This window comes from Staurois parvus, unplaced genomic scaffold (assembly GCF_062004578.1).
Source record: "Staurois parvus isolate SC_StPar_1 unplaced genomic scaffold, SC_StPar_1.0 ptg000011l, whole genome shotgun sequence".
In the NCBI taxonomy this organism is placed as follows: domain Eukaryota; kingdom Metazoa; phylum Chordata; class Amphibia; order Anura; family Ranidae; genus Staurois; species Staurois parvus.
Genome location: NW_028317807.1, coordinates 19,536,474 through 19,563,447, shown reverse-complemented (window position 1 = coordinate 19,563,447; position 26,974 = coordinate 19,536,474). Strand labels below are relative to the sequence as shown.

At 42.4% G+C, this 26,974-nt stretch overlaps 1 protein-coding gene across 1 annotated transcript in view; it reads right to left on the bottom strand.

The window, feature by feature from the left end:
• Positions 1 to 3,318: 3,318 nt before the first annotated feature.
• Positions 3,319 to 26,974, bottom strand: part of SGO2 (shugoshin 2) — a 49,098-nt gene continuing 25,442 nt past the window's right edge. Inside the window, exons 6-8 of the mRNA XM_089671589.1 lie at positions 18,402 to 20,660; positions 11,121 to 11,268; positions 3,319 to 6,506 (exon numbers count right to left, since the gene is read on the bottom strand). Coding sequence (XP_089527715.1) covers positions 6,377 to 6,506; positions 11,121 to 11,268; positions 18,402 to 20,660 — 2,537 coding nt within the window. The 3' untranslated portion in view covers positions 3,319 to 6,376. The remainder of the gene's footprint in view (positions 6,507 to 11,120; positions 11,269 to 18,401; positions 20,661 to 26,974) is intronic.

Genomic DNA, 26,974 nt, shown 5'->3' with positions numbered 1-26,974 from the left:
GAAATCCAAAAGGACCTGCAGTGCCCAAATCGCGCAATTTCTGCTTTATCCATTCTGTGAATGTGTTCCTGCACCTTGCCTGCTGTTTCTTGAGTATTCTCTTGCTAGGCCTCAGGGCACCAGAATTCAGGAAGGCAGCTCTGGCACGAGGAAGCTCAGATACACTATATTGCCAAAAGTATTGGAACACCTCTCCAAATCATTGGATTCAGGTATATAAAATCAAGCACATAGGCATGCAGACTGCGTCTACAAACCAGGGGCGGCCTGACCATTTGGAAACTTGGGCACTGCCCGCGGGCCCAGGGTCAGTAGGGGGCCCCATGAGATGCCCCTGGTACCTTTTTCATAGGCTTTTTTGAGCTTGGGCAAGGACACAGGGGCCCCATGATACCCTGTTGCCCGGGGGCCCCATGAGTTGTTAGTCCGCAACTGCTACAACCATTTGTGAAAGAATGGGCTGCTCTCAGGAGCTCAGTGAATTCAAGTGTGGTACTGTGATAGGTTGCTACCTGTGTAACAAGTCCACCTGTGAAATTACCTTGCTACTAAATATTCCAACTGTTAGTGGTATTATAACAAAGTGGAAGCAACTTGGAACAACAGCAACTCAGCCACAAAGTGGTAGGCCACGTAACATGACAGAGCGGAGTCAGCGCATGCTGAAGCGCAATGCACAGAAGTTGCCAACTGTCTGCATTGCCAATAGCTAAACTCCAAACTTCATGTGGCCTTCAGATTAGCATAACAGTGTGTAGAGAGTTTCATGAAACAGGTTTCCATGGGCAAGCAGCTGCATCCAAACCTTACATCACCAAATGCAATGCAAAGCACCGGATGCAGTGGTGTAAAGCACACCGCCACTAGACTCTTGAGCAGTGGAGATGTGTTTCCTGGAGTGAGGAATCACGCTTCTCTGTTTGGCAGTCCAATGCATGTGTCTGGGTTTGGCAGTTGCCAGGAGAATGGTACTTGCCTGACTGCATTGTTCCAAGTGTAGAGTTTGGTGGAGGGTGGATTATGGATTATGGTGTGGGGATGTTTTTCAGGGGTTGGGCTTGACCCCTTAGTTCCAGGGAAGGGAACTCTTAAGGTTTCAGCATACCAAGACATTTTGGACAATTTCATGCTCCCAACTTTGTGGGAAGAGTTTGGGGATGGCCCCTTCCTGTTCCAACATGACTGTACACTAATGCACAAAGCAAGGTTAATAAAAATATGGATAAGCAAGTTTGAGGTGGAGTAACTTGACTGGCCTGCACAGAGACCTGACCTCAGCCCGACAGAACATCTTTGGGATGAATTGGAGCGGAGACTGCGAGCCAGACCTTCTCATCTGATATCAGTGCCTGAGCTCACAAATGAGCTTCTGGAAGAATGGTCAAACATTCCCATAGACACACTCCTAAACCTTGTGGACAGCCTTCCCAGAAGAGTTGAAGCTGTTATAGCTGCAAAGGGTGGGCCAACTCAATATTGAACCTTACGGACTAAGACTGGGATGCCATTAAAGTTCACGTGCGTGTAAAGGCAGGCATCCCAATACTTTTGGCAATATAGTGTATGTTCCTCTACCAGCTGACCACTGCCACACAAACAGTGCTGAACAAAGCATGGTAAGTCAGGAACGGAATAAGGATCAGCTTGCAGGAACACCACACAGTCAGTACTGGTGACTAGTCTTGGTATCTGCTTGCCTTTTTAGGCACAGTTTTTTTTTTTACATTTCAGATTCTTTAAAAGGTAACTCCATATGTGTGGGAAAAAAAATAATAAGTAATTGTGACAAAAGCCATATTGTAATTTATTAAAAAGTACATTTCCAATCTGCAGTGCTGTAATTTTCTGTAAAATGCATTATGGCAACCTGGAGGCATTCTGTACAGTGGGTGTACGAAACACCCCCAGAAATGTAATTTCCAAATTGTGTGATTGGCTGACCAATTTTCCTAGAAGTCTGCACTAAGATACAAGTCTGATTTTAGGAATCCCCACAAGAAAAATTTCATTTCTGGCGAGATGCTCCTAGAGGGTTAATCACTTCTAAAGGGATGCAGACCCAGCTTTCCTCAGAGCACTGCAAGTGCATCAGCTGATCAAATCACTCAGATTCAGAAGTTACTCTTTAAAGACTGTTACAGACTTTGCATAGTTACCCCTTAAACTGACAGTCTTCAAGTTGAGGCTCCTTGCGACTTTCATGATATCTCTACTATCAAGACAAAAAAGTGAAGGTTATTTCCTCAGTCAAGACACAGCTTGACCCACAGCTCCCAAAAAGGAGTAGGAGCTTCTCTTGGGTGACAAGTGTTGCAGTTGGCAGTGACATTCTCAGCAATACCATACCACATGTATGCTTTTGTTGAAAGGACATGCTGGAAAATCAGCATCCAATCAGCACTTGGAGCCAATTGCTGCGAGTGCTGATCAATGTATTCTGATGGAGGGGGGGTTGAATGGAAAACAATTGACAGTGTGTACCCAGCTTAAGAAGCATTCGGTTAGCTCTGTCATAACTGCAAAGCCAAGGATATTTACCAAGTATTTATTTGTAGATTAGTAGGTCCTATCGGATCAATGTGGGTGGAGTTACTCATGAATATGTTATGTTTATGTCACAAAACATTTTTGTGCACCTAAAACTGATCTGTCACAATTACAGATACAAAAATAAAAAGGTATATTAAATGTCAAAACCCTTTTTCTCCCCATTATAGTATGTGTAAAAGGTGTATTGTTTTTTTTAATTGCAATTTGTGTCCGTATTGCAGAGATTCTTCCTCTCTATTTGTCCTGGTAACCATCGACACTGGTACAGAAAGCGATCGGAAATCAAAATTTTAAGGCAGTCACTAGAACAGAAGTTGAGTGGAAATCTTCCAGTGAGGACATTTGTTCTTGGACAACCTTTTAAAAGATTTTCTCTTACTTTGGAGATTTTCTCACTTCCTGTTTTACCTCCAGAGCAGGAAGTGAAAAGAAGTTTCTCAAATGAGGCTCTCAAAAAAGAAAACATTGCAGGGATTTCAATAATTCTATACTTCTACCAAAATAAAGAAAGTGTTTTGGCTTTAGATACATTTTAAATTACAAAATAGGCCACCTCTGTTGACTTTCACTGGAGAAACCCTTATCTAGTTACTGAAAGCCTGGAAAGACTAAGGGTAATTACAATTGCAAATAAAAAAGTAATTGCTAAAAGCTCATGTTACAATAGTGCAAGGGAAAAAACAATTGAGATACTAATCAGCTAATGTTTATGAGGAGATGCTAAACTATTACATTCCTTTTTTTGAAAAAGGCGACACGCTACACGCGTTTTCTTATACAAACATTTTATTAAGAAATACAGAAAACAAACTTCACTTCTGCTAACAACAGGAATATAAAACCAACTGACTATCAAACACACTGCCCTTCTCCAAGAAGTAAAGCAGAGCATTATAGCACTGCTTTGCACTTGTTTTTCATCCTCACTTCCCCCCGAGAAAATTAAGCTATGTGTGCTATAAACTTTAAATATATGTACACAATATACAGCATCTACAAAATTCACCTATATGTTTGGGAATATGCAGTAACACAAATGTAAGTACTAAATATAGATGTATAAAAAGTGGACATGCCTAATAAAAGTAACACTTGTAGAAGGTAATTTGCGTTGCAGGGCTATTAAGGAAACATCATTGGCAGTTTAACCAATAAACAATCTAGGGCTGTTAAATACCAAATAACTGATACAGGTATGATTTGAGAAGCAAAAGCACTAACCTAGGGACTTGTGTAGGGATAAAGCTGGCTGGTGTCAGACCCAAAGTATCCAATTCCAAGCTAAAAGACAACTTTTTGGACAGGTGTCATTTTACTTGCATTTATACAGCAACTTACTACATTTTCTACTGTTAAAAAATGCTAAGGGCCAGTGTGGAGAAGCTTTTGTTTGCTTGCTTCAGAACTGATTCTTATCCTATGGAAATGCTAAATCAGCTGAAGCTGGTCAACAGCACCTGCAGTGAATTCCAAGTGAATGACTCAACTGATTGCCTTTGCAATCAGCTGCATTTGCCCATCTAAGCCTATCAACCCAGGCACCAAGGATGTTTGAGGATTAAAGCCGCGAACACACCGGCTGAATATCAGCCACTATCAACCACTACAGTAGAAATCGGCTGACATTCGGCCCGTGTGTACCGCTGCTTGTCGAACAGAAGCCAATCTCACCACTGGCTTCTGTTGAATGTGCATGTTTGAAAATCTGTAGCCTGACCGGCATCCAATCAGCACTTGCAGCCAATGGCTGGTGTTTAGTGGGGGAATGCTCCTATATTCTGTGTAACTTAAAATGCAGTATGGTATCTCAGAACTACGCTATCTAAAAAGCAGTTTGGGCAGGCCCTGCTTTGGTTAAAAAACGCCTGCTTGTACTTTTACTAATGAAATGACATAAACTGTTTAATTAATGGTAATCTGTGAGCAACTTCAGAGTAAAGATGAATATTGTCAGCCTCTTGGGCTGAATGCTAGTGGCAGTCCAGTGGTGTCATCACTTTAATGGATGCTGCACAGTCCTAGCCACACTGTATAGCCCCCAGCCTAAACAAGAATCCGAGAATGGAATTTGCCGTTTCCTATAGGATAGATTACTTTTAAAGGTTAAATGCACATGTATTCTGCCTCCTTTCCCACACACATCTTCCCAAAAGATCAAACTGCAAGATCCTAAGTAGAGTGCTCGGCATTACTTCTCCAAAGTCTTCTAGATTCTTCATCGCTCACATGCACACTTCAGAAAGCTTGACAAGAGGCAGCATAGGGACTTTTCTGTTGTGTAAATAAATAAAGTCCAGAGTGCACAAGTGCAAGTAGCTTGATGCAGAACCTTGAAGATTTCAGAGGAAAGGCACTGGGCTACCATGTAGTGAATGTGTCATAAGAGGTAAGTTACATGTATATTTAATCCATTACAAAAATCCTGGCAAAATTAATAGTGGGGAGTGACCAAAAGTGACATTACTAACACCAGGATTTTTTTTTTATAAAAAAGGATTTTAATAAAAAAAAAAATAAAAAAAATGAGCAGTTATTTTGTAGCCCAAAGAAAACCGGCTGATTCATTGTTTCATTTTCATAGATATAAAACTGATTTGTTAACTTCACTTTTCCTCCCTTTTTCCTTTCTCTGTCCTCCTAAGGCAGGTACTATGTGAATATTAATCTCTGGCCAGCGAAAAATGCTGTCAGCCTGCTCATTCGCAACACACTAAAATCAATGTAATACTGATGAGATGTTTGTTGACATGTAAAACTGCCTATGTAGCCACAGCCTTAAATATATGTCCTAATAGCTGGACTAAAATGAATAAATATTTGGATAAGGTGAAAGCCAAGTTATATGCTATTAGCACCATTGCTTGCTGGCAACAGTGGCTCTGTATTCAGAGGATCTCAACTAGCTGATGCTGTTGGGAGTACTGTTAGACTTGTAAAGGAATTTCATGGAAAAAAAAAATACCTCTAATGCTGAATACACCACATTTGGAGGACTTCTGGGGATGCCAAAAAGCTTAGCTGTAGTCATGCTAGATACTACTGTCAGCATCGTCAGGCTCTGCTGCTCGGAGTTCCAGCACTCACAGAGTGAAGGATAGTGCTATTTACTCCAGCCCCCCTTCCTCATCAATTCAGAAAACATTTTCAATTCTATTCATAGAATACAAGGCATTTTGTGACTGGACAAAGGGAAAAACCTGCTGTTCATCTGTTTATCCTCTCCTCTTGTCCATCTTCAATACAATATGTTTTATGAATAAATGAGGGGAGAGTAAACATTATCCCTCACTGTAAAAGCACCAGAACTCAGAGCAGCTGCACCTGAAGATAGGCCGACAGTAGTATCTGATATCAATATAAGATTTTCAGCACCCCCAGCAGCCATCTACACACAGTAAATTCAGCATTAGCGGTGACATAGCTAGGCAAAGAAATAAAGGATTTAAAAAGAAAAAAAGTTTTCTGCTGGAGTTACACTTACTGAACAAAAAAGTGCTCTGTAATTAAATAGTGGACTACCATTGTTCAAAGAAAAGTTATGTTGAGCCCTTAATTTGGATTTTATTTTGTACATTACACCATTCTCACTGAACGAAAACCTATGGTAAAGCAAAATGCACAACTGTAATTGAATGAAAAACATGGAATGTATACAACATCAAATATAAAAGGTATGTGTTGACATGACCAAAGAACAAGTTGTATATACATCCTTTAAAAATGATCTTAATAAACCAATTAATTTCCTTCCATAAAAACACAGTTAACACCAACCAGCAGGTTCCAGGCACATTCTCTAATATTTTCCTCCTTAATAATACTTTTCTTACATACTCGTAGGGCATTCTTCAGACTTTGTTTTTTTCTTCCTACTACCTCCTTTTTTCCCCTTTGCTTTGGCAATAGGCAAACTTAGGAATTCAGTATCCGTGTGCGTGTCTCCACGTCGTAGTTTTCTTTGGAGAAATAGGGAGGGGGAAAAAAACAAAGATATTTCTGTTCTGATACATACTATTTAAAGAGGACTACACAATGGGAAGATGGCATAACATGTTTTTCAATAAATAACCATAAAAGATGGCGCACAAGTAAATATATGCTGGGTTATGTGGCACAGAATTGGCAAGAAGCATAAAAGTCCAGTTCATTCCATAAAGGGTTAAACATACTCGCTTCAGCTCCTCTGATACTGAAAAGATCTCTGAATGAAAGAGGGCGCCAATCTGAGGTTAGTAGTAAACAAAACGTGAACCGCCAGAAGGTTTTACCCCTTTCATGACAAGACCATTTATTCTATTCAGCACCGTGCTACTTTAACTGGCAATTGCGCGGTCAGGCAACACGTCATGTACGCAAATGAATTTATACTATTTTTTCCCCACACAAATAGGGCTTTCTCTTGGTGGTTTTTGATCATCATTGAGTTTATTTTTATTATACAAAACAAAAAAAAGACTGAACATTTTGAAGAAAAAAAAATTTATATATTCTGGTAGAAAACATGTCCAATAAAATCAAATTTCTTAATAAATTTAGGCCAAATTGTATTCCGCTCCATGTCTTTGGTATAAAAAAAATCCCAATAAGTATATATTAATTGGTTTGTGTAAAAGTTATAGTGTCTACAAACCATGGTATGTACAGTGTATTTGAAAATGGATCAATACTGATGTAATGGTGGCCTCTCTCATTTCCTAAGTCCCTTAACCGCCTCCCGCCCGCCATATAGTAATATGACGGATGCAAGGTGGTCCTCCCATTCTAACCACACATGCACGGCTCCGGGAGCACGCAGTGCGGCAATCGGCGGTGCGCTGTGTCCCTCGGACACAACGGATCACCGATCCACGGAAAGAGCCAAAGATGTCGGCTCGGTCATGTGATCAGCTGTGTCCAATCACAGCTGATCACATGTAAACAGGGAAATGCCGGTTATCGGCATTTCTCTCCCCACGAGCTGTCACGCTGACAGCTCGTAAGGAGAGGAGAGCCGGTAATCGTCATTCCTCGGAGGGGACATGTAAACAGATCATCAGAACACTGATTATCAGTGTGCCCTGATGATCTGTGTAGCCCCAGCAGCGACACCTGTCAGTGTCCATCAATGCCAGCTCTCAGTGCTCATCCATGCCACCTGCCAGTGCCCATCAGTGCCACATATAAGTGCCCATCTGAGCTGCCTTTCAGTGTCACCCATCAGTGCAACCTATCAGTGCCACCTATCAGTGCCAATCAGTGCCACCTATCAGTGCCCGTCAGTGCCGCCTATCAGTGCCCGTCAGTGCTGCCTATCAGTGCCGCCTAACAGTGCCAGTCAGTGCCGCCTATCAGTGCCATATATGAGTGCTGCCTTTCAGTGCCCATCAGTGATGCCTGTCAATGCCCATCAGTGCCACCTACCAGTGCCTCCTCATCAGTGCCTATCACTGCCACCTATCAGTGTCCATCAGTGCAACCTATCAGTGCCCATCACTGCAGCCTCATTAGCGCACATCAGTGAAGGAGAAAAATCACTTATTTACAAAATTTTATAACAAAAACTAAGAAAAAAAGTTTTTCAAAATTTTCAGTGGTTTTTGGTTTGTTTAAGAAAAAATAAAAAACCCAGAGGTGATTAAATACCACCAAAATAAAGCTCTGTCACAAAAAAATGATAAAAATTTCATATGGGTACAGTGTTGCATGACCACGCAATTGTCATTCAAAGTGCAACAGCGCTGAAAGCTGGAAATTCACCTGGGCAGGAAAGGGGTATAAGTGCACTGTAGGCTAGTGGTTAAAATGCCAGGACAGTGCATGCCCCTTTTTTTGAAAGTAGACAGTCCAAGGTATTTAGTAAAAGGCACACAGAGTTTCTTGACATTATAATTGTCTTTCAAGTGAAGAAATTAAATAACATTTGTTTTTTCCACATACTGTCACGAGTGCAGTACAGTGTCATCATATGGCTTGTGTGGCAGTACGTTCAAAAATAAATAATTTTTAATTCAATATTTTAAACATTTTGTTTCCTTTTTTCTTTTACATACTTTCATCAGAGTAGTTCTGTGTCACCATAGTAACACTGTGCTACTTTGGGGGGGCGGTGATCAGGGATTTTTGTTTTTTACACTTTGATAGCTGTTACAGTGATGATCACTGTAACAGCAATGTTTTGAACTATAATGAATGGGTTACATTCAAAACAGCTGTTTTTACTATTGAGTGCTGTTGACCAGAACGATCACATGGTACAGGGTGCTATGATTGGTCCAGGTACCATGTAATACTTGTGGGTCAATCACAGCATCAATATAGAAATTCTAGGTATGAATTAAATTAATTCATAACAGCTTTGTTGACATTGTGATCATGGCGGCCGGGTACTGTGAACCGCAAACCACTGTGTCCTCCAGTCCCTTGGCTGGATGATGTACATTATCTAGCTTGCCTGTGCTGAAGTAATGTATAACAACAAAGTTGCAACGCACATGTGGCGGTTAAAGGAAGTGAAAGTCACAAATCAATAGTCTCTGGCTAAAATCTCTGCACCCAGGGCCAGTCAGTACAGTCCAGAATGTGTGGGGTCGGATTGGATGAGCGGCCTTGGCAACCAGGAAGTGATCGGGTGCCGTGGAACACAGAGCTGACTGGAAGGGATGTCAGCGCCAGGGCCCAAATGAGGGGTGCAGCTACGTGTTTCAGAGCTGCCCAGCTCCTTTGTCAAGAACTTAATTTAACTACCACATGTGAGTTGCCACTTTGTTTTCATATATATAGAAGTTTTGCTTACTACTACACTCAGATTGGCACCCCCTGCTGTCTACTTTCATAAAGTGTTTCCCACTGCGACCAGTTTGCTTTCTATTATAGTATTTGTGAACATACTGCATTTAAAGGTCATTGTAATACAAGAAATAAAATGACATGGGTCAATGGCAGGACTATGCCCCACAGCAGGGTGGGTAGGTTGCATTATGTGACAGCAGGCGAGCTGGCTTACACCACAAACACAGCAGAGAAGTATCGTCCCTGTTGTGTGTGCTGCATACCAGAACCAGCTGCAATTTTGAAAGTGCCTTCCAGCTAGAGTCTTGTTAAAACTGCAGCTGGTTCTGGAACACAGCATAGACAGTGAAGTTACTTCCATGTTGTGTGTGATGTAAGCCTGCCTGCTGTGTCAACTAATCTTGCCCACCTGCTGTGTAATGTAAAACTGCTCACCTGCTAACCTGCTGGTGACATAACCCCACCACTGCCCACCCACTGTATGTGACATAACCCCACCACTGCCCACCTGCCAACCTGCTGGTGACATAACCCCACCACTGCCCACCCACTGTATGTGACTTAAGCCACCGATGGGGAAGCTCCCCGCTGTGTGTGTAAATAAGCCTGCCCCCTTAATCAACAATAGCTAGAAAGGGGCATGTGGCTGCACAACTGACCATGGAGGATTTGGGCAAGCTATGCATGGGCACAGCCTGTAAAGTGGAACTAAAACCTCCAAATTTTACAGCCAAGGAAGCTACCATCTTATCGTCTGTTTGATCTGCAGTTCTCATGTACTGCACATGTGATCAGTTATGACACGAGCCATTTGATGGCTTGACAGTTTGGTTGAGAGAAAAAGCAACTGTCACGGTTTATCACTCAGGGCATGCCTTGAATGTAACCGTTTTGGGAAACTTAAATCGATGGGCTTAGTTCCACTTTAACTCCCAGCACAGTGCTTCCACACTTGTCATGGTCAGTTTGAAACAGGAACCCAGAACAACCAGCAGGATCACCAGGTGGTTTAAAGTGATAAAATAAATATCCTGTGGGAGGTTGCAGACTCAGCCTTTAGCCCTGGTTCACATCGGGTGCGACCTGTCATGTGATTTGACAGTTTCAAATTGCATGACAAGTCAAACACATTTGTTGAAAATGGAGCCATTCAAATTGGTGTGACTCAGACTTTGAGGTGCTGCACTGATTTAAAAAAAAAAAACTTTCCGCACCATTTTTTGCGTTTTCAGGTGGGACTTACATAGACATCTGTGCATGAAGTCGCACATATGTCAGCCAAGTTGCATTGACATGCGGCTTTGAAATCGTGGGATTTCAAGTGAAGTTGCACAATTTCAAAGTCAGATTCAGTGTGAACTGGGGTTTAATCTGCAAGTGGAGAAGAGGAAGTATGGACTGCAGGGCAAGTAGGGGCTCAGAAATGAGAAGGGTCTGTGGCTTCAGTGTTACCTGTACCTCCTCTATGGAATTTGGGCTTCTATCTGGGGTGGAGCTTCTGGTGGGTGTTCTGCTTTAAATCAGTGCACAGCACCCTAACTTTTACCCAAAATGTATAAATGGCTCCAATGCAATTAAAACAATGTGTGAACCTTGTGATGTTAAGTGTATAACGTGTTTGTGTGTGTCTGAAGCCTTTTTCTGAGCTAGAAAATGAGTTCAAGCACCTGCTGGAATGCAGTAGGTAACATGTCCACTTTTTCTCTCCTCTGCCTTTTAGAAGTGAACCTAATCATTTGGGATGAACCTAAAAAATTGCTTAATTATATTATTTTGCAAAGAACCTGTTATTTAAAACTCACTTTCCCAGGCTTGGTTCTTTGTAGTTGACAGGATTGCGTCTCCTCCTGGTATGAAGTTGCTCCTCTTCTTGATCCTCTGGACAGGATTTAGGAGACTGCTTAGTTAAATCATGTGTTTTGTTTGTCAAATCCTGAAATGGTTTCATTTCTAAAATTAAAAAAACAAAAGGCACAGTGATCACTTTTGGAAGTACAAGCCTTGCTTAATCAGCTAAGAAAACAAACAGTAGATGCCAATATGCTGAATAACAGGAGGAGTTTTAGATATACACAAATGTTTAGTTGAGTGGAACCAGTATGATTCTAAAAACAAAAGTGATTGTGAAGTCAGATTTTTTAAAATAGCAAACATGTCATACTTACCTGCTCAGTGCAGTGGTTTTGCATAGAGCAGCCTCGATCCTCCTCTTCTTGGGTCCCCAGGCCCTTCCCTCCTGTCAAGTGCCCCCACAGCAAGCAGCTTGCTATGGGGGCAGCCAAGCAGGCTCATTCCTGAGCCGCTGTTTGTGTGTCTATTCATACATAAGATGCAGCTCGACCTTGCCCCCCCCGCTCTCTCTTCATTGGCTAACTGACTGTGATTGACAGTAGTGGGAGCCAATGGCTCTCGCTTCTGTTTCAGTCAGTCAATGAGGATGGAGAAACCTGGTACAGCTGAGGCACATGGCTGGATCGAGATAGGCTCAGGTAAGTATAAGGGGGGCTGTTGCACACAAAAGGTTTTTCATCTTCATGCATAGATACATGAAGGTAAAAAAAAACCTGAGACTTTACAACCCACTTTAAAATGCTCTTTTATTAAGGAAAATTACACTTTTCAATCCAAAAGAAGAAAAAAAAAAAATCAGGATCTATTTAATAGACTCTCAAAAAACAGGACCTATTCCACCCACAATTCTCAGATACTCTAATATGCATATCTCACAGCCATAATTTCTGAATCTGCTCCGTTACCTAGGAATTTTGAGGTTTTCACACTTACCACTGCTTGTTCCAGCACCTTTTGTTGCATTCTCAATTGCACTGAATATACAATAAAAATAATCCAACAAGGAGAATTGGACCTCCTTAAATTGGCCACAGTAGCTGTGCAAACCTAGAAACTCAATTGCAGAGATCTTACCAACAGGATCTCCAAAAGAAAGGAAAATTGTCAGGTGGGTAAATTGATACTAAAAAGGTAGTTTTCTTTTAATAATATGGTATACTTACCTGCTCTGTGCTATGGTTTTGCAGAAAGTAACCCTAATCCTCCTCTTCTCGGGTCCCCCGCTGACACTGCTGTGCCCCCCTACACACACACACACACTCTGAGTGCCCCCATAGCAAGCCACTTGCTTTGGGGCACTTGTGCATGCTCACTCCTGAGCCCCCTCACTGGCTGTGATTAACAGAAATTTGCTCCCGTTGCTGTCTGAGTCAATGAGGGAGAGAGCCAGAAGAGATTCTGCTCTTTTGCACATTGCTTGATCAAGATTGGGATTAGGTAAGCATAAGGGGTGCTGGGGGAAGGGGAGCTGAGCATTGAAGGTTTTTTACCTTCATGCATACAATGTATGAAGACAAAAAACCTTCAGCCTTTAGAAACATGGAATTATAAAAAAGGGGGGTGGCGCTGCACTGACCGTGATATATTGTAATTTGTCTTATTAGTGTCTTATTCTCTGTGAAATCACAATACATTCTTTTATAGTGTGTGCCAAAAAACCCCCAAAATTTTAAATACATGAGATGAAATCAAATCTACCAAACCTACCCAAAATCTATTACTAATATGTGTCACAAAACAAATCCAATGTCCGTGAATGAATTCATAAACATCTAACAAATTTCAAAGTATTTAAACAGTCCCATGTGTGATAAAACCAAATCATAATTGCTTCTTTCTTATTTACTCTTTTTTCTTCCACCAACACCAATGTGAATCCATCACCAAAAAATGCTAAATAAACTCACCAGAGGTAAAAGTTGGTGTGTAAATCAACATTGCCTATTTTTACTCCTTATGCTGCTAGTTTCAGTAGATAGGAAAGGATTTTATATTTACTTGTTTTTAAAGTTTTGTTTTTTTTTTTTACATTTCTTCTTTTACTTCCTGGTTTCCAGATCTAGGCAAATGATGTCATATATCCCAGGAGTCTTTAGGAGGGTTTTTTCAGTTAAACACACCTTCCTGTCTGAGCCAATGGCACAAGGATTTTAGAAAGTAAATGCTACATGAATCATCTGCCCTTACTCAAGATGGTCACAGCTAGAAATGTTAGGGGGTGTTTTTCAAAGTGATTTCTCAGCAAAGTAAGGCATGGAGATATGGATGGATGAGTTTGCTTTGAATATTAAAAATGATTTAAATAGCAATTTTGGTGCTCAGATACAGTGTAGGTCTGCTTTAAGAGACACAGGAAGTCATATACTGTTGGGTTATACTAACAACTACAGGACTGGATGATGGTATATAAAAGAAAAAAAAAAAAAAAAAAAAATCGGTAGGCCAGCCCAGGATAATCCCTCCCACTACCAGCATGCCTGAGATGCTCATGACTTCACAGATTAAACAATATATCAGAGTCCATGAAGCTATAGTCAGGAGTCTTATGACAGCGAAGAGTATTTTCATGGGTAAATCCAAAACAAAAAACCTTACCAGGAAGGCCTTTCTCCCAAGTTTTTAGAGCATTCCCTGCTACTGTTAAAGTATACCTAAAGCCAAAACATTTTTTTGATAGAGTGAAAGGGGGTTAGAACACCTTTCAGCAATTATTGCTGTCTGTGCCCCCTTTAGGTAAATTTACTCTCTACTAGTCTTGTTTACCATTGTCATCAAAAGTGAACGTAAAGGAAAATCCCAAATTTTGAGCTGTCCCCAGAATAGGAAGGAGACAAATTCTGGTGACCTAGGGGGCCCCAATGGATTCTCTTAATTTGCAGAGATTTACCCTTCATTCCAGTTTTGGCTATGGGATAGGAAGTGAAATCTCCCTAATGAGACACAGATGGCAAAAAATAAACCTTTCTGTGATAACTACTCTTTACTCGATCCAAAATGAAAAAAAAAAAAAAAACACAAAAGTTTTGCCTTTAATTCTTTAAGATGATTCCTGCATCAGAAAACTACATTTTAAGCATGCAGATAGCCCTCTGATGATGACCTCCACCTGCAGCATAGGATCTGTAAGGCAACTAGGTGCATAGTCTGCACCCCCATATCCAGAAGCAACCAGGCAACCAGAGAAAAATTGGCCTTCAGTGTTTTTCTCATCATGATAGCTTTTCTTTCTCCTTGGTGGTAAAGTAACTCCAGTACCTTGATATTGTCCAACTGTGTCCATATCAGGAGATCGGACAACAGAACACAATATAGAGTGAACCACTTGTTCTGGAATTCCAGTGTGTAGCCTAGGAAATACTCTCCAATGCCAGGATCTTCCAGAAGGTGGGAAAATAAGTCCTCGCCAGCCCCAGAACTGGAAGACTGATTCACCAGGTTCAGAACTACCTGATTTCCGGTAGCTTGAGAAGAGATTGGAGAAAGATTTTGATTGTGACCCCTGCAACAGCTGAAATATGCACTTTCCTGACCAAGTGAAGGAGACATTAGGATAAAACTGCTGTAGACCGCTCCACTAAAGCATCATAATAGTTTGAACTGTCTGCAGTCAATGAGAGCACAGCAGTGACTCCTGTCGAGAGAGAATCCTGCTGAATCTTGGAGGGATTTGGACAATCGGGAAGATATTGTCCACTATAGCCCAGTGACTGTTATTTTTCCTCAGGAGGTTATCTGAGTTTCTGACAATGGGAGTTTCATGAGAAAGCACTAAGGCAAACCCTGGAGCCAACACCCTGAAGAACACTTGCGGTGCAGGACGAGACTAAAAACGTAGCCCCTGGTAAGAGAGTGTTCACCAATTAGCTAATTGCTTGTGTAGGTCAGAAGGACCCTCTGGGGAAGGGAAAGGATGGTGGATCCACCAAATACCAAGCGCAACTCATGGCCTTACATGTCCTAGGAATTCTGTTGGTCACCCATTGCAGTGGGATCGTCCTCTGTTTCTAGATACTGACATGTTGCAATTGTGAGGTAGTGATGCAAATATGCTCCGAGTAAGAGGCAAGGCCTCAGGTACTCATGAAAACCCAGACAGCTGGTAGTTGATGAGGGTCAAATGGCCGTAAGTTTCCAAGGTCACTTGTGTATGGGTGGTAGAACCCGACTAGAGATCAAAGTTCCATGTGACTTTGCAAAACAAGAGCAGCAACAGGGAAATGCTTCCTCCACACTGCATGCAACACTCCACCTAAGGGAATTGATGTCAGCACTCAGTCTCTTTGACCCCTTCCATAGTAAAATGGAGAGAAAACAGGAAATTTAAATGTGTTAAGCTGTCCAGCCCAACTGGCCTACTCACAAAGTGAGTCTTTAGAGATAGGATAAGCATTAAGCAATACCAACGAATCTGGACCAGGAAAGCGATCCAAGACAAACTTGTTACTAAAATGGGTTTTGGAAAGGGCCGAACACTGAACCCAATACCCAAAAAGTCACTTCCAGGCCAGACCAACACGTCCAGTCGAGTCTGGGTACTAAAAACTAGTCTGAGAAAATGCTGCTCCGTATAGCTGCAATTCTAGAGACCACCATGAAACATTAAAGTGGAAATATATGTAAAAATGCAATGTTGTCCAATAATTACAATCAGTCCACGTGACAAAAAAACAAACAGTATATGTATATCAATGTAAGACAAATGGAAAAAGAAAAAAAAAAAAGAAGTGCTGCCACTATAGAATACGCATACTGTGTGACCAACAAACAATTGCACTTTGAACAATAGCAATATCTTTGTGAGATAGTGAAGATTAACTATATAAAAACCACTGTAGTGAAAATTAAGTAGTCCATGTGTAAGTGAAAACGAAGTGCTAGCAATTCAGTGTGCAAATCATGTAGACTTCAGTGCTCTGACATCACAAGCACACACCACGCCACCTCCTTACTGGTTATTTTGACCACCTAATACTGAGTTTAAATTGCACTTGTGTGTAAAACTATGCCGCAAGGTCACCGGACAGCCGTAAGGATAGATGTCATCACATTATAACACTCAGGCATCAGATCGCGGCAGCAGTTTAACCAAGCTCTCAATCCCTCTTGGATGATGTTGCTAGCGCCCCCACTGACCACAATATTGGGGTGTTATTGTCCCAAATGACATAGATGATAGAGCTTTAGTGTATTAACTTTTATAAAAACGCTTTAATTCATAAAGATCATGATAAAAGCAGCATGCAAAAGTGAGAGCATGCAGCTTGTCCAAGAGTGCATGCGAAAGGACATCACAACTAAGGCCCTGCCCAACTAGTTTCATCACACCAGATGTCTTCAAGAAACTTAAATTAAAGAGAAACTCACAAAGATCATGCTAAAGGCCCATTCACACCTGAGTGTAGTTTTTCACACATTAACGTGTGTTGCACATAGGGAAGCCCATTCATTTGGGAGTGGTACATTGTGGGTTTCTTGACCACATTTGTGTTTTGTTATGCATTTAGGAAATGCACAGGTGTGAATTTCTGCCAAAAAACAACATATTTAAGTGAGCATGACCCTTGGTTGAGAACGCATGTGAGAGGAGATCACAACTGAGGCCCTGCCCGGCTATTTATATCACACCAGACATCTTCAGAGTCCCCTGAAGATGGCTGTTGTGACTAAACTAGCTGGACAGGGCCTTAGCTGTGACATCATCTCATTTGTGCTCTTGGCCGAGGGGTGTGCTCTTATTTCACGTGCTACTTTTATATTTTTTGTGTATTTTTAATTGAATAAAGCATTTAAGCAAGTTAATGCAGTTTAGCTCCTCTACTTCCTCCATATCAGTTGGGGCCATAACACTATTGTGATCGGGGGGGTGCTGGCAACATCATCCGAATTGGATTTAGTGCTTGATAAACTGCTGCCAGATGTGGTGCTTGAGTGTTGTCCTTATGGCTGTCCAGTGACCTTGCTGCATGGTTTTACACACAAGCGCCATTTGATCTCATGTGTGCTTGTGGTGTTAGAGCACTAAAGTCTACTCAGTTTGCACAGTCAACTGCTAGCACTTGATTTTGGCTTACACACGAACTAGGTTTTTTTTTAAACCTATCCAGATATTGGGTATATTGCATTTTTTTTCACTACTTTGACTTTTATATATTTAATCTTTACTATCACGAAGATATTGCTGTTATTCAAAGTGCAATTGTTTTTTGGTCTGATGATATGTTGATTCTATAGTTTCTGCACCTTTGTTTTCCTGTTTTCTTATTTTGATATACGGTTTATTTCACATAGAATTTATATAAGGTGAACTGAATGTAATTGGAGAACACTGTATTTTGAAATTTTTCTGAACTTTGGAGTAATGTTTTATGGTGGTTCAATCATTCAGTCTTTTTTGGTTGACTTTTAAAAAGAGACAGCACAACTATTTCCGTATATATCAGTAGCTGTATTCTGGCGAGTGGTGGTGCTGTCCATTTTTATTTTGTTACACTAAGCACAGAGTTTTTATGTATAGTTTTAGTTGTAGAGACCAGCTCAAGCAGCAATTTAGCGAAGAATCTTGAAAAAAAGAAATAGAATTGAAAATAAAAATGCTAGCAAACAGTTAGGTTAGACTTTTCCCAAAGTAAAAAAGACATCATGGTAGTGGGAGGGGTTATCCTTGGCTGGCCTACAGATCTTTGACAGTGTCCAGTCTTCTTGTAGGCAGCAGTATAACCCGACGGCATATGCCTTGTGTCCATTGATGGAGAAGGAAATTTGTTTTAGGCTCCATGCACACTAGTGTTTTTGTAAGCTCCTAGAAGCTGTTATTAGTATTTCTTTTCTGCTCCTGGAAGCTAAATAGTATTATCCTATGTGTCCATGCACAGTACTTTAGGCTATTAGCGGATTTTGAGCTTCGGCATCTAGGAGCAGAAAAAAATTGTTTTTGTAGAGTTTTTTGGAGTGTTTTTCCAGCAGAAAAAAAAAGCTAAACGCTCCTAACAGCTTTTTTTTTCTAGATGTACTGTAAAAATACTAATGCTCCTTAACGCTACTAAAAATGCTATCACCAGCAGTTTTTATCCAGTTTTTTTAGCTTAAAAAAAAGAAAACCGCTAGTGTGCATGGGGCCTCATAGTTCGATAGCAAATAACATACTGTATACAGTATGTAATGGTATAATTGACCTCCCTGACTAATTACAGTATCTTGATACACACAACAACAACAACCATTTCTATAGGTACCTGATTCATTAATTTCCATGCTCTGGTTTTCAACCTTGATACATTGAATACTTTCAGCTTCAAATATTTCTTGTGCAAGACCATTGTCATTTTCATCAAGAACATCTAAATTCTTAGAAGCATTAGGTTGCTCGTTTTCCTCAATGTCATCAGATACAGGGGGATCAAGAAGAGGGAGGTTATTCAAAGATGCATTGTACATGGAAGCAGGTTCAAGGTCGGTGGATGATGGGAACTCTGCAAAACTAGGGCAATCTAGTGTTCCATCAAGAATGGACTCACTAACCATATCAAGCATAAAAGAGTCTTGTTCATTTGCCAGCACAGCATTTAGGAACTTAGTTGGCTTACTGGTGCAATTCTGAGTCACACTAACACAACTTTCACGAACAAGTGTATCTTTATCATTCCTGAAGTCATTCTTGTTTGTAGTTAATATACGGGTCTTTCTTTTGTCTACCTTAGAAGAGAGATTTGATGAGCTTTTATTTTGGTTTATTTCTTTACATATGGATTTCCTGAAACCAAAAGGCTTATTAATGTCCATATCCAAAGCATTGCTGGCGAAATTTGAATCAGTCTTTTTCGTGCTAATTAAATCTTCAGCTCCATCTTTAGACACAACAAACGTTAAAGACTGCAAAGGATGATCAAGAGTCTTAGCATTCTCTTCTGAAATAGATATCAAGCAATTTGTTTGTGGGATGACAAATGTTTCCCTCCTACAATTAATTCCATTATCTTTGGGTATGACCTCAGACAGCGTGCAGCTTGGCTTTGTTGAACTCAAAACATATGTTTCTCTTCTTATACAGGGTTCTTGATTTTTCACAGTAAAAAATGGAATAGTATTGCTTATCTTGGCATTGGCCAGTTCATTGGATTTGTCTTGAGCTTCACCTATGTGTTCTAGATCTCTTACATTTGTAACTATTTTACGTTTCTTTTTGGAGTTTTCCGTGTCTTTTGCAGGCCTTCTGCCAGTTTTTGATTTTCTCTTTTTAACTATCATGTCATTTATGTTGTGTTTTACATTTGAACTTGGCAAGTTTTCTACAGCAAAACCCAGGTCACCCTTTGCATTACATAAATTGCTGGTTTCAGTTAATTCTTCCACCCTACAGACCACTGAAGGTTTGGCCTCATTTTTACCAGGACACAGTTTGGTTTTACTTTCAAAAACTTTAGTCTTTTCCTCATTTACAAGGCCTGGTAAAACATATGTACGCCGACTATTATGTAGATCAGTTGAAACTTCTCTGAAGTCTACTGGAGGGTTGAATCCCAAGAGTATATTTTCATCAATGTTTTCAGTGAATGACTCTTCTACATTGCAAGCCACTGAAGGAGTGGCTTCATTTTTACCAGAACACAGTTTGGTTTCACTTTCAAAAACTTTTAATTTATCCTTGTTTACAGGACCTGGCAAAACAAATGTACGCCGACTATCATATCTAGTTAAATCTGGTTTGAAGTTGGCTGGAGGTTTGAATTCCAAGGGTATATTTTTATCAAGATTTAAACTTTCTATTTTTTCTTTGGTTTTAGATGACACGCTGCTTTCCTTCCCCTTACAAGAACTATTTTGCTTTGTCTTTTCATGTGAGGTTGTCTTTACTTTTCTTAAAGATGTCCCATCTAGTTTTACCGGTATATTGGTTTTGGAAGTTTTCGTTTTTCTTTTAGGCATCACTGCAACAATTGCAGCAGAGTCACTGGAAGTCATTTCCATGTCAGCTTCATACACAGTTTTCTCTTGTTCCACAGGCCTATCAATAATACGATGCATATCACATTCCCTTGAATGTAGCAGATCAGGCTGATGTGTAGTTTCAATATCAAGTTGTGTGTCTTTATTTTCTTTGTTTGCTTCAATATTTTTGTCTGGATTTAATGAGAGTGGTGAACATGATGTTTCCAACATGTACTTTCTAATTTTAAAATCAAAATGAAGGGCATTCTCTCCAGTTTCAGCTGAGTGTCCTGGTTCAGAAGGAAGGTTGTCATGTTTGTTGATTTCCCATCGTGTACTGCAGGAGTTCTCTCTACCAATTCCTGATGATTTCCTACTCTGACTAAAGCCTGAATTCACAGACTGTATACTTGAGCAAGATGTTGTAGACCTTTTCTTTCTCTGAGTCACAAATCCACCACTTCTGCTGCTTGAGATCATGTCTTCATCCAGAGGCAATACAGAACTGGATTTCATAGTTAAGGAAGAATCACGGGTCATCGTTTTATTGTATGATGAAAGGCATTCTAAAAATAAGTTTACAGAACAAGAGAAGACAATTTTAGTTTTTACAATTTTAAGACAATTCAATACTTCAATAATTAACGTTAATTATCAGGACAAAATTCTTGGACCTTTAAATAAAAAAGTTAAATAGAGATGACCAATCTTGCAGTAATCAATAGTAACCAGAAGTGCCATACAAGAAATCAACTTTCATTAGTATCACTACACACAGCAGAAAGCAGACATATGGATATTATGAGTAACCACTAGTCACTTCTCTTGGGTTGTGCTGCTTTCATTACCAGGGATATTGTGCCTTTGTTATTGTAATTGATCAGAAAGCTTTAGCCATCTATTTTTTTCCAATTATTGTTCTTTATTAAATAAGACAAAGTGTTTAGACACAGTGTAGCATCAAATTGAGTTCTACCCTTTGGCAGTCATTAGGGGCAAAGAGAAGCAATTTTTGACATTGTTTAGTTAACAATGCTCAGTCAGCTGATATGCTATCAGTAGAACATGTGATCAGGTCCCTTCACAAGTACCCCTAACTCTGTTTACCCAAAGTGTTTGAAAACTCAAACAACGAACGCCTCCTATTTACCTACATCATTGGAAATATTTTGATATTTCTCTTTGATGAGTGCAAGAACTGTTGCACTTGTCATAAATTCATAGTTGTCTGTATCCTCTGAACACTTTCTATTCCTCCTAGTTCTTATCTTGGACTAAAGAATGATTAGCCTGTATGTACTAGTAATCTAAGAGTGTGGGTAATGAAGTAGTTTAGCAAAATGCTGTCTGTTGTCAGCTCACAACAGGGCTTAAAAGCTGACTGCGTTTCTGGAAGAACAGGTACTTTTCTGTACTTGCAATGTCTTTACTGGGATAAAACAAGGGAAATGTGAAGGCATTGCAAAGTAGCAATGCATCTTTTTTTTTATGATTTTAAATTTCGCCTTGACATATGTTTTAATAATCTGAACAGCATATACTGCACACTCCCAAAATATACCCCTCTAATCATATTGGATGCACAAATGTGTATATTAAAAGTGCTGTTAACCATTGATGCAGGGAATGCATTAAGGGAAAATATGTTTAGGCTTTAGAACCACTTTAATTGGACAGAGTCCGAACAGGTCAGTACAGCTTAGCCCAGAAGTCATCAAGCCCCTAGTAACAAAGTGGAACTATCTGAGAAGTGCACAGGCGTAGCTATGAAGCTAATGAAAAGGAAACAGGCATATTATATCACTTGCTCTAAAAGTGAACTATTGCTTTAAAAAATAAATAAAATAAGCCAATGTCAATCATTTTATAAGTAACTTTACTGTTCTAACAGCTAATTTCTTAATTGTACATAGGACACAGGGTTGTTTCTTATTCAAGACTACTTTGAATGTCCCAAAGCACTGAACAAAAAAAAAAAAAATCTCCAGGGCATCCACTGCAAATGGCTAGATAAATCTGTCTAGCTTGGAGTTGAACTTTGATGCCAGAATATAAATATCTGGAGTCCGCTACCTCCGACAAAGGGCTTCGAACACCTCCAGGTGAAGGGTTCACTCACCCAAGGTCAGCTGCTGGTGACTGAGGAAGTCTGCCTGCCAATTTTCCACTCCTCGAATTTGCGCAGCAGAGACTTCTTCCTCAGTGGCGCAACTTCTTGTCCCACTCTGATGATTAACATATACCACCACCCTAACATTGTCCAAAATGAGAGACCCTGAAGGCAATGCTAAAGAGTCAAACAAATCACCTGAAGCTCCCAAATGATAATTGGCAATGTCTGTTCCTTTACGGATGGTAGATACTGAACTGACCAGTTCTCCAGAACACATCTCCAGCCCAATAGGCTGGCATCTGTCATCAGAACCCTCCAAGGTACCAGATGAAGAGATTTTCTCATATTGAGCATCCATGAGGGGATCCACCACTCCAAAGTGGACCTGGCTTTTGGATTCAGATGCATTGGCATATATAGGGACTCTGAACTCTTGCCCCAGGCAGACAGAACGTCGATTAGCAACTCCTTGGAGTGGAACTGGGCATTCGACACAGCATCAAATGGCAGGGACAATCTACCACAGCACCCTCATACAAAAGTGAATTGAGGATTATCCAGAGACCTCAGGGGCTCCACTTAGCCTCGGAGAGAAAAGCATTTTCCCCCTTTGTCATTCAGGACAGCACCTTGAGACCTCTCCTCCGGTGGGGAGACATGCTGTGGAGGCTTGTCCAGGTGCGGTCAGGGGACCGGGAGGTCTGGTGAAGAGAGAGAGTAAGAGTGGTGCAGCAGTGGGGGTTAAAGCAGGAGAACCGGTTCCCATCCCTCAGGGAGTTGCAGTGGCAGGACAGCTTCCCCTATAGAGACGGGGGTGGCAGCACTGATCTGTCTAGCTGCCCCCTGGCCCCCTCCAGAGGGGTTGTGGTGAGCCGGGGCGTCCTCTTGTCGGTGTCCAGAGGGACCGGGGGAGGAGTCCCACGCGTTGCAGAGGCAGAGGCAGGCGACACAGTACTCTGGCGACCACCCTCCTGAAGATGTCCGGAGCAGGCGAGGCCAGCACCAGCCAGGTACAGGTAAGCGGCTCAGTGGAGTCTTTTTCCCTAACTTTGGGCCCCTAGCTCCAGGGGGTGTTCCCAGCCCTCTTGTGGTCAGAGGTGCCAAGGCAGGGGGGGGGGGGTGGAGAGGCCCAGGTTCAGGCCCCTACTCCCTGCCAGGAGTAGAAAGGGGGGGGGGGGGCAGGCGTTTTGGAGGGCCTAAAGGGTCTCCTCTTCTTGTTATACAGGAAAAAGGCCAGGCGTCTAAGCGGAAGTGCCCTTCATGCAAGGTGACCCAAAGGGATTCTTGGAAGAAAGTGCTGTGTGGGCCCTGTATTGAGGGACTAGTTAGGGAGGAGATTCCTTCACAGGGGGACCTGGTTAAGTCAGTTAGAGAGCTGACTAGAACCTTCGATTCCTTTAAGTCTCTGAATGAGAATTTGGCTTTGCCCCATACCGAGCCCCCCGTCCCCTCCAGCACACCGAGATACTCCCTTCGACTAGTAAAGGTACGGGAGGCCAGGGGTGTGAGGCAGCTGAGGGTGAGCCATCCCTGGGCTCCCATTCCGAGGAGGATTCAGAAGGGGAGTTCCCCTCAGATGAACCTAGAGGTCCCTCTAGATATAAGTTGTCACTGGAGGAGGTTGACGACTTGCTGGGAGCGATTTATGCCACCCTAGACATTAAAGAGGATAAGAAGCCACTAATGTTACATGACCAAATGTATCAGGGCATGGAAGAGCAGAAACATAGGGTTTTTCCTGTCCATGAGCTGTTGGTTGAGATGATTAAAAAGGAATGGCAGGATCCTGAAAAGAAGCTTTTTTTTGCTAGATCCCTTAAACGTAGGTTCCCATCTGACAAGGAGCCGTCGGCTTTGTGGAATAAGAACCCCAAGTTAGAAGCCGCGTTTTCCCAAATAGCTAGGAGAATGGACTTGGCCTTTGAGGATATGGGGGTCCTGCCGGACATTATGGACAGGAGGGCGGATTCCCTCCTCAAAAAGTCCTGGGACTCTACTTTGTCCAATTTAAAGCCTGCCATGGCCACTACAGTAATGGCCGGAAATATGGAATATTGGCTTACACAGTTTCAGGCACACATCGTGGTGGATTCTCCCAAGGAAAAGATCCTGGCTTCTTTTCAGACCTTACTGCAGGGGGTAGGCTATATAGCGGATGCTTCTGTGGAGTCTGTTAGAATGTCAGCTAGGTCTGCGGCCCTGACTAATTCGGCCAGTAGAGCCCTCTGGCTCAAAACGTGGCAGGGAGACAATACTTCTAAAGTCAAACTATGTGGCATCCCGTTCACAGGGGATCTCCTTTTTGGCCCAGGGCTAGAGACAGTGCTGGATCGCACGGCGGATAGGAAGAAATCCTTTCCCCTTAAGCGGAAGCTGCAAGGGGGGGGGGGAAGTTTCGTCCTCAAGAGAAGATGCAGGTCCTTAGGCCAGAGGTTCAAAAAAGGCCCTGGGGGCAGAGAGGTAGGGGCAAAGGAGGAGCAATTTCCCATCCTCCTGAGCAGCCCCAAAAGCCGCAATGACTTTATTCCCTAAGTGGGAGGAAGATTGGGGGTCTTCCTCCCACAGTGGGAATCAGAGATCTCCAGCCCCTTCGTATTAAACGGGTACCGCCTGGAGTTCTCAGGACCCCGCCACGCAGGTTGTGGGTAACAAGCCTGCCAAGGTGTGCTCAAAAGGCATCAGCTTTGCTCGCTTCTCTACAGGAGTTAGAGGAGCAGAACGTTGTGGTAAAAGTCCCCGCTGCGGAGGTAGGCAGGGGTTTTTACTCACGTCTGTCATCCGAAAGCCCTTGGGGGCTTACAGGCTAATTCTAAACCTGAAGCCCCTGAACAAAGCTATCAAGTACAAGAGGTTTCGGATGGATTCAATTTTCACTGTCAGGTCCCTTCTTCCTCCTTACTCGTTTCTAGCCTCGATAGATCTAAAGGATGCTTATCTGCACGTTCCCATTGTGAAAACCTGCCAAACATTTCTCAGGCTAGCAGTACAGAGTCCGGGGGGGGAAGCGTCACCTGCAGTTTCGGGCTTTGCCTTTTGGACTTTCCTTCTCTCCGAGGATCTTCACGAAGGTTATGTCCGAGGCTCTGGTGCCACTTTGGTTGAAGGGGATTTCAATTGTGGCCTACCTAGACAACCTCCTGTTGTTCGCGAGGTCGGAAGAGCAGTTGGCGCAGGACATAGCCGTGGTGAAGAAGCATTTGGAGGGTCTGGGCTGGCTGATAAACCTGGCCAAGTCCAGTTTGGTTCCGGCCCAGAGGACGGTATATCTGATATATATTAGATTCCACCTGTCAGAAAACTTTTGACTCTAGAGAACCTCCTGAAGTTAGATGGAGGAATTAGGCGATTATTAGAGAGCCAGGGGTTATCTTTGAGGATGGCCATGTCAATTCTGGGTCTTCTAACTTCGTCCTTTCCGGCGGTACAATGGGCAGGGTTACACCTATGGCCCCTCCAGCTGTTCATTTTCAATATCTGGGATTGTCAGCAGACATCTTTAGACTCCTGGATGCGGGTACCCTCCAGGGTGAAGAGGTCCCTTTGGTGGTGGAGGAAAGCAGCCAATTTGACCCAGGGGTTACTTTGGAACTTCCCGGTGGTCAGGGAGATCACAACAGACGCGAGTGCCCAGGAGTGGGAAGCGAACCTGGGGGAGTTCGTGGCGCAGGGCTCTTGGTCTCAGGAAGAGAGGAGGAAGTCCTCAAACTGGAAGGAACTCAGGGCAGTTTGGTGGGCCCTTCTTTCCTTCCGAGATTTGATTCAGGGCCAACACATTCGCGTTCTCTTGGACAATTCGACCGTGGTAGCCTATGTGAACAGGCAGGGAGGAACTCGAAGCAGGTCCCTATGGGTCCTGACAGCGGTGCTACTGTACTGGGCAGAGTCAAATCTAGCCTCCTTATCTGCCATCCACCTGAAGAGGGAGTTAAATCAGGTAGCCAATTTTCTCAGCAGGAGGCAGCTGAAAGAATCAGGTTGGGTTCTCAATGGGGAGGTCTACCAAGCCATCGTAAGGGAGTGGGGGTCTCCAGCCATAGACCTGTTTGCATCGGGCCAAAACACCAAAGCCCCAGTGTTTTTCTCACTAAATCGGTGGGAAAGGGCACGGGCAGTGGATGCTCTGGCGTAGCAGTGGGACTTTCCCCTGTATTATGCCTTCCCTCCCAGTTGCCTTGCTGGCGGCAGTATTAAGGAAATTCAGGACCGAGCGGACTTCTCTGATTTTAATAGTTCCATATTGGCCCCGACGAGCGTGGTTTTCAACGCTGGTGGCCTTAGCAACACATCCGCCTTGGGTATTGCTGCCTCAGAAGGACTTGCTATCACAGGGCCCGGTCCTGTGTCCCAGGGTAGACAAATGGAACTTGGCAGCATGGTTTCTGAGGAACAGCTCTCGCTAGCTAAGGGACTCTCAGGCAGGGTAGTTGCCACGCTCCTGGATAGTAGAAAGAGACCCGGGCAATCTATTTGAAGGTCTGGAAGTGCTTCAATAGTCGGTGTACCCGGGCCTCGATGGACGTTTATAGCCTGGTGTCGGTCCTAGAGTTTTTGCAGGCTGGGGCTGACAAGGGTTAGCGGTCAGTACTTTTAAAAGCAAAGTATTGGCTCTAAGCATGTTTTTTGAGGCCCGTTGGCTAAGGAGGCACTATTGGCTAGGTTTTTTTAGGGCCTTGTTGAGGCAGAGACCGGCAGGGAATAGACGGTTTCCAAAGTGGGATCTGTCAATGGTGCTTAATATACTGACAGGATCCCCGTTTGAACCTTTAG